We start from the raw sequence: 17,543 nt of genomic DNA on the forward strand, positions 1-17,543 counted from the left end.
GTACAATGGTTGCATGCATAGGAACTCTGAATAGACAAGGCTGAGTCATGTTGGATGAAAAGATGTTTCTAGCCTTCAATTGGTAAGGGCTAGAACTGTACTATTTATTTTTTACCTCTGTGATTTTTTGAAGGGTTTATACATAGGTGACAAGTAGATGGAAAAAAAGAGTAAGGAGAGAAAACTTACATGCGGCTGAGGTGTAATAAAGCAGTAAGAGAATTAATGGTAATCATAGAATCATAAAATGGCCTGTGTTGAAAAGGACCACAATGATCATCTAGTTTCAACCCCCCTGTTATGTACAGGGTCCCAACCACCAGACCAGGCTGCCCAGAGCCACATCCAGCCTGGCCTTGAATGCCTCCAGGGATGGGGCATCCACAGCCTCCTTGGGCAACTGTTCCAGTGCGTCACCACTCTCTGTGAAAAACTGAGAATGAAGATTGAAACAGATGGTAAAAGGAGTAAAATAGCTTTCTTTATGCCAGCTAGGATCAAGAAGGACTGTGCAAACTTTCATTGTGTCTCAGTGCCTGGCTGAATGACTTCTGAGACTGCTGCCTGGGCCTGTAGTCACTGAACAGTTTCTCCAGAGATTGCTATGTAGCAGAAGAGAAGCTCATCCTGATGTTGGATTCAACTAGGAAGTCAGTTTTGTTGTGCAGAACCTCAGCCCAATGACTTGAAGAGCAAATTACTTGCCTACTCACCTGTTGTCCAGAATGTGTCTTCTCTAAAGTGGTTTTGTTTCCAGTTCTTTTTAAACTACATCATTCATGTTTTGAGTGGACTTCAGGTATTAAGAAGTGGAAAAGTTTGAAGGAAAAATATCTTCCTCCCCCCCTCCCCTCGCCCCGAGGCAGGGCTGTTATTGTTTCACGTGCTTAAGAGTAGCCTTGCCTTACTTGTGTACTCTGCTGCGGGAGTAGCTTGATGTCTGCTTTTGATGCCCATGCCTGTGGTGTGCTGGTCACGAACTGGGCTTTGAGGCCAGGTGTCTGAATAAGTCCAAGGAATATTTTTCACAAAATCTCCATTTGTAATGGAAAACTTGATTCACTTGAGTAAATTTTTCACATAATTTTTTTTTTTTCATGAAATTGTTTACTACAGTCCTGTTGATGAAATCCCAATTTTCCTATTAACTGTCTTAATGCCTGAATGAGTAATGTTTCTGTAAAATGGAGTAGAACAGAATGACATGATGATAATTTTATCTAATGGTGTTTGTTATTGTCCAAGTATTTATTGTTAATTTATTTAGGGGAATGGAAGCATTAATGTTCAGGCTGCTGGACCAGAGCAGTTCCTTGTCCTCTGTACTGGGTTTACACTTCTGGAGATGTGTTTGCCCTGGATGCTTTTCCTTCCAACAAGAAGTGGGATGTCGCAATTCACTCCCTTTGGGACCAACCTGTGGTGAGTCTGCTGTTAACCTTTGCTTTGCTAAGGGGCAGTTGAAGGTTTTGGGTTCTGCCAGGCTTCATTCTGGGTTCTTCCTGGTCTACCTGGTGGTCACGAGCTGCTTGCTTTCTGAAGTTTCTGAATTCAGGTAGGTCTGCGTGCTGGCTGACAAGGGCGAGATCTCTGGAGCAAACAAGCTGGGACATGGGAGGACATGGGAGTCACTTCTTCCACAGTAGTATCCCGAAGGGAATATTACTCAAGAACCATTAAGCTATAATGTTGTATATGATGAAGTTGTTTTGTTATTAAATTGTATTGTTCTTGAGAAAAAAATATATCCTGATCTTTTTCCTATTAAAGCAAGGAATACTAAGATGGCTTGTGAGATGTGTTATGTATCAGGCTGCTCATTAGGTTTCATACGTTCTTTATCTTAGTAGCTTTAGTGTTCCAATAAGTTAAAGTAGTCGTCTCTAGTGACCTTATTAAGTAGTCAAGTTTAAATTGTGCTACCTCAGCTTTATGCTATTTACAAATCCAAAACTTTTCTATTTCTTGGTGAATCCGATTTGTAATCAGAATCCTAATATTTTTAGTGCACAATATTTGCACTTGTATTTAGAGCCAAAAGGGGGCAGCAGCTTCTTTCAAATCTTCGGCATTAACTGGCCTGGGAAAGGTCCTATTCTTTGCTGTTTGCAGATTCTTTTTGTTGTTGTTGGCTTTGTGTGTGTGTGTGTGTGTGTGTGTGTGTGTGTGTGTGTGTGTGTGTGTTTAAAAAAAACTTTAAAAATAGAAAAAGTTTGTTCTTTAAAGCTATTTCTAGTCATGTTTACTCTTAAAAGAACAAACATTCAGTCTAGTTAGTGTCCTGTAGCAAGTGCTTTCCCGGTGGAATAACATATACCAAACATTGTTCTCTGTATCTGTGCAGCATACGTACAGGAACACATGAACACACACACACACATGAATCATGACTTCTCAAAGAATGCTTTTATTTCTCCGCTGGTCACTTTAAAAAATGAGTGTTCTCTTACATGCTCATGGTACAAGTTTTGCTCTCCATGGGGGGATTAAGTGCTTCTGAAAGAATGGGCTAGAGCACTGATAAAACACAAAATGAGTTACTGGGTAGGTTTGCAGACTCCCCTGCTTATGTTTTGCGAGTGCCCTTCAATCGTGCTCTACAACCGGCGTGTGATGTTCCTGGCATTTTTGCTGGAACTGAGGCTGCCTATCATGTCCAACTGTGTTGAGATATGATGATGAAGAGTTGCAAAAAAAAATAAAATAAAAAAAAAAATTGATGAACATAACATTTTGTTCTGAAGCCTTTTGGTCAGAGGGAAAGAGGAAGATCAGTTCACACACTGACCTTCTTTTTCCTCATGCTGTTGTTTCTGATGTTCGCCAAATGGTGTCTGTTGTCATTAACCAGGTGATCAGTGACCTTATCAGCCGAATGTTCTGTTGCATTTGTGTCCTTGATGCTGATCCTCATACAGTGATGTGACTGTGCTATAATCTGTCAGAAGTTAACTGTGTAAGTGAACTACAGACTCTAAAAGGGCATTTTTCTGAATGCCATATGCCAAGTATTTATAAGATAGTAGAAAAGTTATGGCAGCATTGTTACAGAAATCATGGGTGGCTATGTGTTGTGAGTGTCAAAAGGGATGGGTTCTGTCTTTTGTGACAGCGCTGTATGCGTTTAGGTACCCAATGGAAGAGAAATTACATGAGCTGTCCACAACCTTTTCACTCCACGTATGACTCTCATTCTTCCACATCACAAGAATCCTCTATCGAGGTCACCTTATTCAAATTTTATAAAACTGTCTGTCAGAACAGATGGTGTCACTTAAGGATAAAAAGCTTAGCCATAGATGTGAAGAAAACCTGCCTCTTCAAGTAAGGCCTGCTAACACGTCTTAGTCTTTATCACCTATGTCTTCTCTCCCTGCATGACAGAAATTTTTCACAGGTTTGTGACTTCTCAAAGGCCTTTACATTTTTAGATGGATTTGATTTGTTGAAACAACTCTGGTCAAACGGCAACTTTTCTGTCTCTCTCAGTTTGTCCATCTATGAAACAGTTGCCTGGACCATGGAAGTTAAGATGTGTAAAATACATTTGTAAAGGCAATGGCTTCTCTTGCATGCTCAAGGTAACGAATCATTCAGACTGACAGTTCAGTAGTAACTAACATAACCTACTATCTTTCTACAGTATGTGTTCCCCTTTCTTCATGTTCAGTATCACCATCATCTCTGCTCTCTGTCAGTCCTCATGTAGTTCTTCGGGAGGCTTCTGATAAGCTCTTTGAAGTATGTCAGTCTTCGGCCACTGCTGTTTGTTTCTATATTGTTTGTGTTAATTTATTTTGGGTGTTCTTTGAAGGCTAAACTTTGGCATTAATTTTTTGCTACCATGTAAACAGTGTGTGTATTTTTTGAAGTCTGTTATTGTCTGTTGTTACCTGATCTGACTGATAGAACATGGCAGTTTTGAATACTGTGTTATTTTGCAAGTTTCCTCACTCCTTTTACTGGCTCAGATTCATGATAGGAAGTGTTGGATATTCAGTGTTATTGTTCCCCTTCAGGTGAGGATATAATGTGGATCTTTAAGGCAGCTTTTTAAATCATGTCTGTTAAAAATTTGTGTCTACCCAAAATTATGGATTTCTGAGCTCAGTTCCGGATGGTGATCAGGATGCAAGAGCCTTTGTTACAGTAGTGTCACATGTACTGGCTTCTATATTTTGCTATGCTGAAAAATGATGTTGTGCTATACATTTATCAAATTGTCTCCTTCCTGGATTTCTCCTTCTGATACCTATGACTGTATAAAAGTAAATGGGATGATAATCTCACAGATGTTTCATGCCTGCTCTGTAATTGTGTCAAAATAAACGATGCTTGACTCCACTTAAGACATATGAATAACCTCTGCATACAGTAGATGGCAAAAGTTTATCAGGCCTTAGAGCTGCATAACGTGAGGCCAAGCTTAAATAAATATGGTGAAGTTAGAGTGAAAAAGCCTCCAAATTCTTGTGTCCCGACTATACAATGAGATAACATAGAACAACAGATATTAGGCGTCCTCCTTATCTTTTATAACATGAGTTTTTCCCAACTAAGGATGTCTTCCTTCTTGTCTTTACCTAGTTTAGAAATACTTTATCTGGAGAGGTTTCTATTTGGACTCCCTAAGTGATCATGCAGAAGTGGTACCTTTAAATAAACTCATTCTTTGAAACTTAGTCTTCAATGATTCATAGGCATTGCTGCTGTTCCTTTATAATGTTGTTAGTCTTGTTAGCCCCACACAGCTACGGCAGGGTAATTTTCAGTATAGATGTCATGTTCAACAACACTGATGAGATTCAAAAGAAAAGATAAATTCTGCTTGTTTACCCCATGCTTTGCTACTGTGGGGGAGTTTGGAGGTCAGTACAACCTTTACATCATCACTGACATTGGAAAGAAGAGACTTGTATGGAACTTCTATTATGGAAAATAATAAAGAAAAAATGAATGCAGTAATATAACCTTGTCATTTCTAGAGTCCAGACTGATTGCCGTCTAAAGGGAACCCTTAGGACACATGCACATTAAGCAAATTGAACCTGGTTTTGGAGAGAGTGAATGAAAGAATACTGACAGATTTTTACAAGGTTTATTTTCAGAGAATGCCTGACTTCTAAGAAATGAATCAGTGGTCTCATAGAGGTCACAAAACTCCTGTTCATAGCTAATTGCTTTTTCTTACTTGAATTGGAACTGCCTGGAGAAAAATGATTGGCTTTGGCAAAAGAAAAAATAAAAGTAAATGCCTAGCTTTGGGAAAAGCTGAGGCACAGACAAATAACTGCATTTTGTTTAATAGCCACCTTAGTGGTGACTTTGTATGCACAGCTCTGAAGGCATTGCTGCAATGCAGTGCTACTGTTTTAAGGTCAAAGGGTATTAATTGTAGAATCTCAGAACAGTTTGGGTTGGCAGAGAACTTAAAGCCCACCCAGTCCCACCCCCTACTATTAGCAGGGCTGCCAGCCCCCAGCTCAGCCACCCAGGGCCCCCTCCAACCTGGCCTTGGGGCACCCACAGTTTCTCTGGGCAGCTGTGCCAGTGCCTCACTGCCTTTAAGTAAAGAATTTCCTCCTAACCTAAATCTCTTCTCTTTTGGGGAATTTGCTGTCTTTTTCAGTCTAAGGAGATGAAAAGTGATGAACATTTGTGTTTTTGTTGTGGTGTTTGGGAAACCCTTTTGGTGGTGGGTGGAAAGGATTTTGTTGGGTTTTGGTTTTTCCTTTTTAATGGCAGGCACTGTATATTCTACAATTCATTTGGTTAGAGGTGCATAGTTTACAGAGTGTGACCCCATTCACAGCACTGTCAGAGGCTTGCCTTCAACTGCAGCTGGAACAGGTGGACCCTTAGGGCTGTGACCAGTTAATATTCAACCTTCTGTGAACTTTGCTGCGTTTATACTGTTCCAGACTACTAGGAGTGCCAGCTCAGGGAAGAAGCTTGATACTGAATCGCTATTGAAAGTCTCTGTTAACCAGATGGTCAGTCTCCTAAAGATGTTAGGCTCTGTCCTGCCGTAATCTCACGACATACTGGAGGGAGATCCAGTGCAAATGCAGCCCTCATAAGAGTGTTAGTGTTTTGAAGTAGAGCCTGTTTGAATCTTTGTTGTAGAAGGAAGATTTTTGAATACACCATGTTCGCTGAGTCTGACTGTGTTACACCTGCAACTGGTTTTCACTACGGAAATTAGACTGAAGCTAATGAGCTAGAGCAGCCTGTGAGAAAGCATTCTGAGAAGTATGAGGATGAATCCGCACCTGGGGGAAGATCAGTCGTCCCTTTTCCTTCCTCCATCAGGGCTTAGTATCTGCTACCATCAGGATGGAGACACTATTATAGAGACTAGAAGTTCCTCTGCATATCTGCTGCTAGGTCGCTAAGAACTCCTTGTTCCCCAGGCTGAGGGGAAGAAGTCCCAAGCTGTTTGTGTCAGCTGCCCTCAGCATTCACTCGGATTCGGGCCATGAAGCACTGTGCAGTGGCTGGCAGTGTGTGTGATGACAGAGCCACCACTGTAACTCAGAAATAATGAAGACATCTGGGGATTGATTCCAAGCCATCTTTTAACAGTTTTTTGGGTTCTTTTTGAGAAGCGGAGGATGAAGGCAAGTTGCAAATTGAAACCCAGCATCTTTTTCAGCTAAAATAGCTGTTCTGAGATGGGTTTGAATGGCAGCAAAAAATGGGCATGTGCAATGAAGAACAGTTTGACACTGCAGTTGCAAAAAGCATGTGGCTGAGGCATGCCAAAAGGTTGTTATAACACAAGCCATGTCATCAGCTGCCTGCTGCTGTTGCCGTGCTGCATTATCTTTGTGGGGAATAGCTCTGATTACTGAGCTCCGCTTGTTTGCAAAGTGACAAGTCAAGCTAATTAGCTGTGTGGGTGGAGTATTGGATTCAGTCTCACCAGGGGGGTAGCCTCATCCTCCCCTCAATTATGTGCATCCAGCAGCAGAGCTGGGCGCAGAAGTTTGTTCGTGGGCGTTTCTTCTCTAGAGATTACGGACACAGAAGCCAGGCTAAGTGGGGCACTGGGATAAGCTTTTTTTAGCCAGCCATACAGAGAGTGTAAATTGCAGCCGTGGAACTGACACTTTTGCACGGAATAAGGAACAGTTACTTCTCACTCTGCAGGATATGTGACAAGAGTGGGTGTGCAGCGATGATAAAGTCACCAAGTTAAGTACCAGGCCTGTGTGACTGATTTACAAATACCAGTGTTCTTTATTTACATAGACATGTAAACAACAGAAGGTAAACAACACCACCCAGCTCGGTCTAACAAACAGGCTGCTGCTGCTTCGCTTCAGAACCTGAGGTGTTTTATACAATTCACAGAAACTGTATTGACAGCAAACGCGGGAGGACTACAAGGTTAGCTCAACTCTTTCTTCTTTGCACGGAAGTTGCATGCACTGTGCATCGGCATGACAGAACTGCACCACTGAGGCCACAAAACAAGCAAATACGAAGAACCCACTAAGCTGTTCTTATGGTCAGATATGGCTCGAGTTAGCAATATTTGTACCTAGTATAACTACAGCTGTTCTGTACTCTTAAAGCACTTTGTGAACAAACAAGAAATCTTTGCTGCGTCCTTTGCAAATGATCCCCAGCTTACACACAAGGAAACACACACAAGGCCTTGAAATACTGACTTTCCAAGAGCTCACATTTTACCAGGCTAATTTCCCAACCTTGTGCCTTAAATGTAGCACCATTCTTCTCTCTTGGAAGAAGATAACTTTTTGATATTCTGAGACACACATTCGAATTCAAGGTAAGGCTCCAAGTGCTGCAGGTAGCAGAGCAAAGGATGGTTGCAGTCCCAACCTGAAGCTGTGTGGCTTCAATGACACCTTTGCTGAAAGAGGAGCCAACAGCTGTGCATTGCAGCCAACCCCAAGCTTTTTCAAGTTTGTCCAAAACAAGAATTGAGTAACATCTGCTGCAAAAGAAAAACTATTTGAGCACAACTGTGCCAATCCACTGTCTTGCACTTAAATGCAACACTGAACCATACCCATGTTGTCTTTCAGTTTTACAAATTTAGTGTAGTATTTCCATTTGAAATATTTAGTCAGACAGAAAAATACCCACTGGAGCAATGAAGAGCTGCTTTGTGTCAAGGAACAAATTTCCTTACAGTTTAGCATTAATAGAATCAGGTAGGGCCTGAACAGGATTCAATTCTTAGCTGTAAATTCACATTACAGTTCCACACACAATGAAAAAGCAGATTGGCATGTTTCTATTGCGGATGTGTCTGCAAGGTGATCACTATGGCTTGAATCCAAAGCTTGTTGCATCTTTTCTACCTGTACTTGATATGAATAGCAAGTTAGGCTCAGCTCATACACTAGATCAAATTCAAGCATCTACAGATTGCTGCTGAAAGGCAGCTGGGCAGGTGAGATGGAACGTGGTATTTAAATGCTCGGCTGCCTTCTCTTGTGCACTTCACGCTTCAGGCAGTTTTACCTCTGCCCTCCCAAGAGGAACTATAATGATGATCTTCAGTTTTCAGAGGAAAGGAACTGAACCACATCAGCTGTAAGATACACAATTTACAGCTGCAGTACAACAGAGGTGGAATAGAGAGAGAGCTATTTCTGCAGAAGCTGGTTTGTTGGGCTTTGTTTGTCCTTTCAATTCCACAGGTGAAAAGGAAACTTAAGAAACTCTCCTTAAATAAAAGCTATGTACAAATTGCACACGTTGCAAACGGAGCACTGAGATCAGTTACAGAAATAAGATATACAGTCTTCACTGATAACATCTCTTTTGATATAAACAGTGATAAACAGCATATGCTTTCTTCAGATGTCAGAACCCAGCAAGACTGCAATATTATGTACACAGGGTTTGTTTGCCTTCTGCCTTCTGCAGCAGAATCCTTTAAAACTCTGTTTTCACTTTGGAAGCTGCGCAGCGACATTCCTGTGCACCACGTCTCTCTTGCTTAGCGCATCACAAGAGAGCTGTCATTGCTGTCTGGCTTATTGGGTTCAGGCAGTCTCTGGGTGTTGAGTAACCCTCACTCCCTAGCGCGTTTGCCTGAGGTTTCTGGTAGTCCGTACTATAGCTCACAGAGGTCAGAATACCATTGGCTTTAGGTTTGTCGTAGTTTATTACGCTCTGGGGTGTCTGATAGTCTCCGTTTCTGGTATCAGTCTTGCATGAGCCAGAGAAACTGCCGGCAGAAAGGGAATGTTTCTGTGAGGAGATTACAGGTATGTTGTAGCCATTTTCAGAGGGAAAGTTATTTTCTCTGGTGACGTGCCGCTCGATGATGGGGGTGGCATATTCAGGCTCCTGGCTGGTCAGGGGCAGAGCGTACTCATGCCGGTTGGCTCTGTGTGGGCAGTGGTAGTGGTTTTCAAACTCTGCACTCCCTCTTCTTCCCTCTTCTTCTGTGTCCATGGGTCTGAAAGTAGATCCTTTCCGTGTTACTGTCCCAGTTCCGATCATGAGAGGCTGCTGATAATCTAAAAGGAAGTACAACTGCTCAACATGTAGCCACATTATTTTATGTAGTAAGTGGCGGAAAATGATTTGCTTATTATAGCAAACCTGTGATTATCAGGGATGTCAGGAACCACTGCCCTATCTCCAATTCCATATCCTCCTTCATTGCCCAGGTGCTGCAGAGCTCGGCAGAGCTGCTCTGCAGAGGAGCTTCAATCTGTCACATCTTTCCTCCCTCCCTTCCTGCCTTTACCCACCTACATACCCAAATACATTAACATCATTTCTGGAGAATACCCCAAAACCCTATGAAAACAAAAAGAGGGAGGACAACAAAATATAAGCAATAAACCCGAGAGGGGACTTCAAATGAAGTTCCACAAAGGAAAAAAGTTCTCAAAACAAATGTTCCACTTTTGCAATAATTAAGATGCCTGAAGGATTCTTAACGAGCCCAAGTGCCGGCTCTATTTAAAAGGAATCTCAGTGGCTGACTGACAGGAGGATAAAGTTAGGCGGAAAGGCAGCCAAGAGAGTCAAGGGAAGTGTGAGATGTGTGAAGTCAGCTTCCAACTGAAGCGTGTGCGTGAGGGGGACGAGCCATAAGGCGAGCAGCAGGAGTAGTGCTGCTGGAGAACAGTTCACCCCATGGAGGAGGAGGCAGGAGCTGAATTGGGAAGGGAGAAATGACCCCAGCAGGAGCACGAGGTACGATCCAGGGGACACAGCCTCACAAAGTGGATATTTGCAGTTCTAGTCAGAGAGGATGCCAGGTTGCTGTATTAGAAAGCAATCTGAACTAATGGGGTTTTCAAAAATTTCAGAAAATTACCATGCTGAAAGTCGGCATTTTAACTTTTTTACTTTGGTACTTGTGAAAATTGCTTACATGATGACCTGAACAGCTCTAGTAAATGACACTGATAAAATACTGTATTCTGGCACAGGCTTGAAGAAGTTAGCTCAGATTCTGTTTTAGCTTTGTAGTTCATCTGACATGAGCTTGGAATTCAATCCCATATGTCCTGTGAATCTTTCTGGCAGTTCCTGGCTACTTCCCAAATGTAGCATGCAGGGTGAAGGTGTTATGATATGTCATAAGTGATGCAGCTCTCACCAGCACTGCTGCTGCTACACGGAGGAATCTCACTTGCTCAGAAAGAAGTCTCTCCACTTGCTCTGGGGGCTGCCGTGAGAACCAGCAAGTAGCGAGGAATTCAAAGGGGAAGAATTTCAGGTAGTATGGTAACCTATATGCAAGTTGCATGCCCACCACAATTTAATTATGTAATGTCATTTGCTGCACATTTCTTGGCTGCAATCCCAGTTTTCATTTCGTGTTTCTGATTTCTAAGGAGACTGCAGGTGAAATGCAAACTTTGGGAGCTCTTGGGCCGGGACGAGAGGTATAAATTCTCATACGCTGCAGGAGGAGAGGATGGACAGAACAGAGGCCCCTGCAACACAGCCAGGGTAGCTGGGTAACCACAGTGGTAAGGGACCTATACTGGCTGAAATAAAACTGCATATTTATATTTTAAGTTTCGGTAAAGCACTGAAACCATCTCTGACAGACTTTTAAAGTGTATTTCTCTAACAAATGTATTGGATAAATCTTTAGGAATTTCTAAGGTTTGAAGCCTGGGAAGGGCAAATCAATTTTTCTGGAAGGTTGCTGATCACTGATCTCATAAAATGGCTGCTCTGTCTGGCCTTTCCAGACAGAGAAAACCAGGCAGGGATAAGATGCACTAAGAGGATGAATTAAAAAAACATCCCTTTGGAATACAAGCAGTACTGATGCAGGGATTTGCTCTCTCCAGACAGTGACCTAAAGCCAAGATAGCACAAAAGAGATGCATTGAGGTGTTTTTTCTCTTTTCCCTCATTTGTCTCTTCAGGAGACCTCATCTCCAAGACAGTTTGAGGCACCAGGAATACTGTACACAGATCTCAGCATGACTTCCAGCTGGTATAAAATCCAACCACAAACTGAACAAGCAATTTTTCTATTTGATCAGCAGCAAGGAACATCATATTTTGTTCCAGTGTCAGAGACATTTGAATTAAAATAGAAATATAAAAATGTGTCAGCAATACCTTAGGTACGTTCATAGAATTATAGAAGAATCACAGAATCATTAAGGTTGGAAAAGATTTTTAAGAAATCTAGTCCAACTGTCCACCTACCACCAATATTGCCCACTAAGCCATGTCCTTAACTACTGCTACATCTACCCTTTCCTTAAACACCTCCAGGGACAGTGACTCTACCACTTCCCTGGGCAGGGCAGTCTGTTCTGAATTCTTGCACTGCATCCCTTGCCTGAGTGCATTCCGTGCTTACCTTCAATTGTAACTAGTTCAGAGCAAGGAAAAATCTTGCCAAATAAATCCAGGGAAAGAAAAAACCCAAACATATAAAAAATGAAAGTTCATCTAGTGTTTTGTTCCCCCAGTACGTCTGGGATGAACACAGATAAATCTGTCCTTGGGCCTGAGCTTTCACGAGAGTTGGAGCTTCTAATATTGCTGGCCTGTCCTTCCTCCTGCTAACTACTTTCTGCACAGAATAAAATGAGTGCATCAGAGAGGGAGCAATTGTTACCTGCCATGTCGCTTGTGACCAGATCTAGTTTTTGTGGTGTCTCCTTCTCATTATTATAGCTAATGGTAAATTCAGTTGACTGATGTCTGGTGAAGGGCTGCTTGATCTGTTTCCAACAACCTACGATAAAGAAATAAGAATAGATGATGTCAGAAAGTTAAATAATTAAAATTAGAAGGCTTATCAGAATGTTAAACTTTTAGTGTACTGATTGCTGTCAATACACTTAACTACTTACAAAGCAAGATTAAAACAGGCTGTTTAAAAAAAACAAAAAAACAAAAAACCAATATAACCCATAAAAATAAAGAGCCTCTGAGATTCTCCATGTAGAAACTAAGCCAAAGAGAGGGTTTTCTTCTTTGTCTTTCTTGGCAAAAATGACTTAAGTTATATCTTAAGGCCTATCGGTAAAATATAAGCTTTAAGTCAGCAACAAATTTTGCCAGCACCTATGTAGCAATAATAATGTTTGCAATTTCTTTTTTTAAATTTTTCTTTCAGTAGCTGAGTATAGCTTCCATGTCCTTGGTATCTCAGCACCTGCACTTATTTGTTCTCACAACATCACTGTGAGACAGAAGAGAGAAAATCCAGTGTGTGTTCCTTGTCCGGCACCTGTAACATGTGGTCTGTTGAAAGGTGGGTTCAACTCCCAGCTTGCTAAGTCCCAAACCTGGTTAGATTCAGAGTCATTAAGGATGGAAAAGTCTACTAAGATCACACAGTCTAACCCCACCATGCCCCTAAATGTCATATCTGCACGTTTCTTGAACACCTCCAGGGACAGTGACTCCACCACCTCCCCGGGTCTTGTAGAAGCTTATGCAATTGGTGGCCCTGACCCACCAATCCAGCCTGTCCAGATCCCCCTGTAGGGCCTTCCTACTTTAAAGCAGGCCGACACTTCTTCCAAACTTGGTGTCATTTGCAAACTTATTGAGGGTTCACAGTGTTTAGAAGCTTAATTTGTGAAGCATACACTACAAATGAACGGAGTGGATAAGAGGCTATCTCCAATTTCATGGGATTTGTCCTCATTAGCAAATGAGAAAGGATTTTGATGTGACCTTGAAAAATCATATTAGCAAATATGATGTTAAGTACAAATTAGTTTTCTAATGAGGGTGAGCTGAAATGGGTAACAAAGTTCCTTTCCCTGATGCCAGCACCTGCTGAGGGATGAAATTTTGGAGCTGAGCTGTTGCAAGAGATGTGAATTACTTAGTGATTTCTTTTTAATGGAAAGCTGAGTTTCAGAAGGATATTCCTCTGCAGAGTTAGCAAGCCAGGAAAAAGCAGCTGAGCTCCACCTTCCAGGCTGAGAGGAGGCTGCTCTAGAAAGCATAATTAAGCACAACAAGGTATGTTATTGCACCAGGGTTTGCAGGCATCTTCTGCAGCGGAGGCCTCAAAACAATCCTCTATTCTGATTTTAAATGTGAAGTACAATTCAGTTTTGTTAGGCTTCATTAATACAGTCTCAATTAGGGAGGGCAGCAAAATGGAAACACTGATGCCATAAAAAAATAGTTAGCACTTGCTGTCTTGGAGAATGGCAATCCCCTCTGCTGTGGGGGAAAAAAAGGGAAAGTAGCAATTTTCTGCAAAATAGGTGTTTTGGAGGAGGGAAGGAAAAGAAAGGCATCTGGGAGCACTCTTACATGATCATTTATGAATTCTGTGTAATAGATCTTTTGCTAATTGCCTTTCTGTCATAGAAACCAAATTACTTTGTTTCTCTGGGCACTGTTCTGGGATGACACAAGTGGGACTATCATTTGCCATTTCCCTTGTATGAAATAGCGAATTTGAATGAGGAAACATGGCTGCTCTTTCAGAAGCATCTCACCATAGTGCATGAAATCCTTCCCATTGGCCAAGGTGACAGGACAGGATAAGACAAAGCCCACCATTCTTCACTAACCTGATTTCTGAGCATTGGATAATCCATAAGAAAGTCCTTTGGCTTCTTGCCTGTGAGGAGAGGAAAGCGTTTATAAACTTCTGCTCTCATAGCATTTCATCTTCTTCACTCCTTCATTTCAGCAGAGAGTCTGTGTGTTTAGCAGCTGAAAACAACTGTTCTCTTTTAGTTCCTGGAGGATGCATTTATCAGATTGTAAGGCACACAAACCCATATTTCCACACTTGGTTGTTTCCCCATCTGTGTGCATGTTCTGAGTGCCGCTGTGCAAATTCCTTCTGTCTGAAGGAATTCCTTCATGGACTTGATGTGTGCATGTTGTTATATGTCACTCTAGGTAATGTTTTGGGTCTGTTCTTCTGAACATTTATGGATTTTACTGGAAATCCAGGTTAGAGTCAAGTACTGCTCATGATGAAACAAGATCACCAGAGCTTTGTTTATGCTTCCAAATCCCTGGATGTTGATAGATGCATTTTCCTGTTCTACATTCAAGGGCAAGTTCACAGGAATGGACACCTACTTCGACCCAATGTTAGCAATGCTTCTTCCAGTTCTGACTTGTGAAATAGAGTGGCTTAGTTTTATCTGCTTAACAATGTATGTGTATGTACCACTTCTTATAGATCAGCTGTGACTTTGGCCCACGCCTTTAATTGCCTTACGTGATGAGGAAGCAGAAAGAACAAGAGGAGGAAAATGAAATAAAATGCTTCAGATAGCTCAAATGTTTCCTTCCCTGAATTTTTGCTCAGCTTTGGTGTGCAAACTGTTCCATCTTCAACTGCATTACATTTTCACATTTGTGGGTATGTGTAGGCTGAACAGAGCAGCTGGTTGCATTGGACTGTAAATTGGTGTGTGTAGTTCTGAACCTGCTTCATCCTTGTTTTCCTCTAACTAGGGGATGATTAAAAAAGACAATTTACAGCAGCATGAGTTCTATTTGGAAGGAAGACTTAAAAAAAGATAATCTATTTCCAGTTTCCTGGTTTCTCTGGAAAGAGAGCGCATATTTGATTGTGCCAGCTAGGACGCCACAAATATCTCCCATGACAAAAGACAGTATCTTACTTTCGTAGGGCTGCACAGATACAAATTCCAGAGAACAGGAACAGACACAGCACTATGAGGACTGGGACAATTATAGCTGTAAGCTTTAATCCTGCATGGAAAAAATAAATGGATAAAAGTTAAAAAGGCAGATTACTCTGAAGATGGATATCTATTCCTACAGATAATCTTGCAGGAACACTCCTCGTGGGGGAGCATGTAAATGTAAAACTCTAGAGCAGCAGAACTGCTCCTCAGCCATACGTAGCTGCCTGCCATGTACACGAGTGGAACGGTGTTGAGAAATACATTGAACTCTCGGTCTCTAGGCAGACACTTGGCACAATATCTGTAAGCATCCTTACACTGAGCAGTTTTCTTATTACATACCAGATAACTTTTTATAAAAAGCCACTTACAGCAATGCTGTTTTCAGTTACTTTTAAAGCTGCTAAATGAAGCTGCAATTTTCCATGCTGAATATCTGGCTCCTGCTGATCTGGCTGAAACATTTCAGTCAAAATAATTCAAAGATTTCCAAGACTTGAGATAGGGAAAAACGTTTTGCCTGTGTTAAAAATGATTTAGAACAGGGATTTGGAAATTAGCCATGAGGTGGCTTTTGTGTCAGGAGCATGTATTTCAGTATTCCTGCAGACACTTTGAGAGTAAGGTAGCGCACATGTCCATGGGATATTTACAATTTAGCAGATAAAGTTTCAAAATATTTCATTTTCAGTGAAGATGGATACAATTTACCCATACCACTGCACATGAACAGAGTTTGCTCTTGGCAAGAGCAATGCAGTTTCAGATTTTTTTTTTTTATTTTTTATTTTTTATTTTTTTTAGTAATGATCACTTCTTAGAAATACTTTGTTCATAGAGACAGGGCTACAACTATCAGCTACCCAACAGGTAGCAGTGTTTGGTATGGTGGGTCCATAATTCCTGCCTGGCTATGGATCCACCAGTCAGCCAGTATATACTACAAATTTTATTTGTTCACTTTTTTAACATCTAAGAATTTACTTCTACTTAAAGGATGAAGATTGCAAATTAAGGCACTGAGGGAGAAGTATGAGAATTAATGTTGCCTGAACCCCCATGAACGTAAGCATTATGAAAAAAAAAACGTTTCATTACACAATCGTGCACTACAGTATATTGCTTAGTGCTGGGGATCTGCTCTGAGAGGAGTTGTGGCTGCTTAGAGAGCAGGTAACATTTTTGTAAGACCACTGCTCCACGTATAACAAAAGTTAGAAAATAAAGGGAGAGGGTGAGGAAGACAAGAGCTCCTCCAAAAATGCTACTGATGCTTGGGGCGGTCCGTTGAGCCTACAAAGCATGGCAAATAACCAATATGTGAGGGAAGAGAAAGCCTGGTATTGCACACATCAAGAAAAATTAAGGCTTTCAGTTTCTTTCTGTGCCTCAAGACAAAAAGAACATAAGCTCCTCCCTCCTCTTTCTGTAGTTAACCTTTAAAAATGTCTGAAGGGAAAACAAAAGTTTTGATTTGTGAGAAAGTTTACCCAGGCTGAGGTGAAGACATGATGTATCATAGAAAAAATCAGTGATTAGTGTTACCTAAATTGGTTTCTTCTGATGGGATGGGCTCTGTAACAGTTCTGTCTTCTTTTCCAAGGGAGGTTTCTGTGCTCTGGCTTGTTTTTTGCCACATTGAATGTGTAAATGAACTATTCACTGCAAAAAAGAGCAGGGAATGAGTTATTCTGTGGTAACACAGCACTCCTTTGGAGCACTGTGTCTTGGAAGCAGTTTACCCCATACCTTGCATTATTCGACAACCAATCAGCTCAAGCTTCAATGCTATCCGTTGGTTCCAAGACTGAGGAATAATTCGCACATAACGGGCCACGATTGGGGGAATGAAATTATTACGTACTATGTCACCAGAGTCGGAGTTGCCTTGGAATACCTGCAACAAAATGTAAGTGTGTTATCTGCTGTGTTTCAAAAATCTGCTTCTCAAAAATGCTCTTGACTTCCAACTTCAAATATTTTTATTATCCTAAAGCTAATGTATCAATCATCTGGGATATAGCCACAAGATTTTTGAAAATGGGAGCTCTGAAAAGAATCAGTCTTTTTAATTCTGGTAGACAACCCCCTTTCACTGTTAGCTTAGAGAGGAAAGATTTTTGTTCTGTTTCCATTCTCTGTGATTTCTAGTTAATGTATGCTGGTATAACGCAACATTTTTTATTTAATAGTGCTGCAGAGCCCTTACTTGTGCATCAGGGAATACCTATTTATTTAAAGTGAAATATTCCCAAGTATTTCAGAAAATCGTCATCTTTCTGTATCAAGACTAAAAAATCAATACCATTAACCCTGTAGCTGTATGTCCTTTGTTCTGTACTTCTTTCCCCGGATCAGTTCAACCTGTGTACAGAACAAGTAATCCTTGCAATACTAGTTCTTGGAGATGCTTCAGTGTGG

At 41.3% G+C, this 17,543-nt stretch overlaps 1 protein-coding gene across 1 annotated transcript in view; it reads right to left on the reverse strand.

The window, feature by feature from the left end:
* Window positions 1-7,219: 7,219 nt before the first annotated feature.
* DCBLD1 (discoidin, CUB and LCCL domain containing 1) overlaps window positions 7,220-17,543 on the reverse strand; it is a 31,637-nt gene continuing 21,313 nt past the window's right edge. Inside the window, exons 10-15 of the mRNA XM_019613550.1 lie at window positions 16,872-17,019; window positions 16,668-16,784; window positions 15,096-15,186; window positions 14,022-14,071; window positions 12,095-12,214; window positions 7,220-9,506 (exon numbers count right to left, since the gene is read on the reverse strand). Coding sequence (XP_019469095.1) covers window positions 8,989-9,506; window positions 12,095-12,214; window positions 14,022-14,071; window positions 15,096-15,186; window positions 16,668-16,784; window positions 16,872-17,019 — 1,044 coding nt within the window. The 3' untranslated portion in view covers window positions 7,220-8,988. The remainder of the gene's footprint in view (window positions 9,507-12,094; window positions 12,215-14,021; window positions 14,072-15,095; window positions 15,187-16,667; window positions 16,785-16,871; window positions 17,020-17,543) is intronic.

The sequence above is a fragment of the Meleagris gallopavo genome, chromosome 2 (assembly GCF_000146605.3).
Source record: "Meleagris gallopavo isolate NT-WF06-2002-E0010 breed Aviagen turkey brand Nicholas breeding stock chromosome 2, Turkey_5.1, whole genome shotgun sequence".
In the NCBI taxonomy this organism is placed as follows: domain Eukaryota; kingdom Metazoa; phylum Chordata; class Aves; order Galliformes; family Phasianidae; genus Meleagris; species Meleagris gallopavo.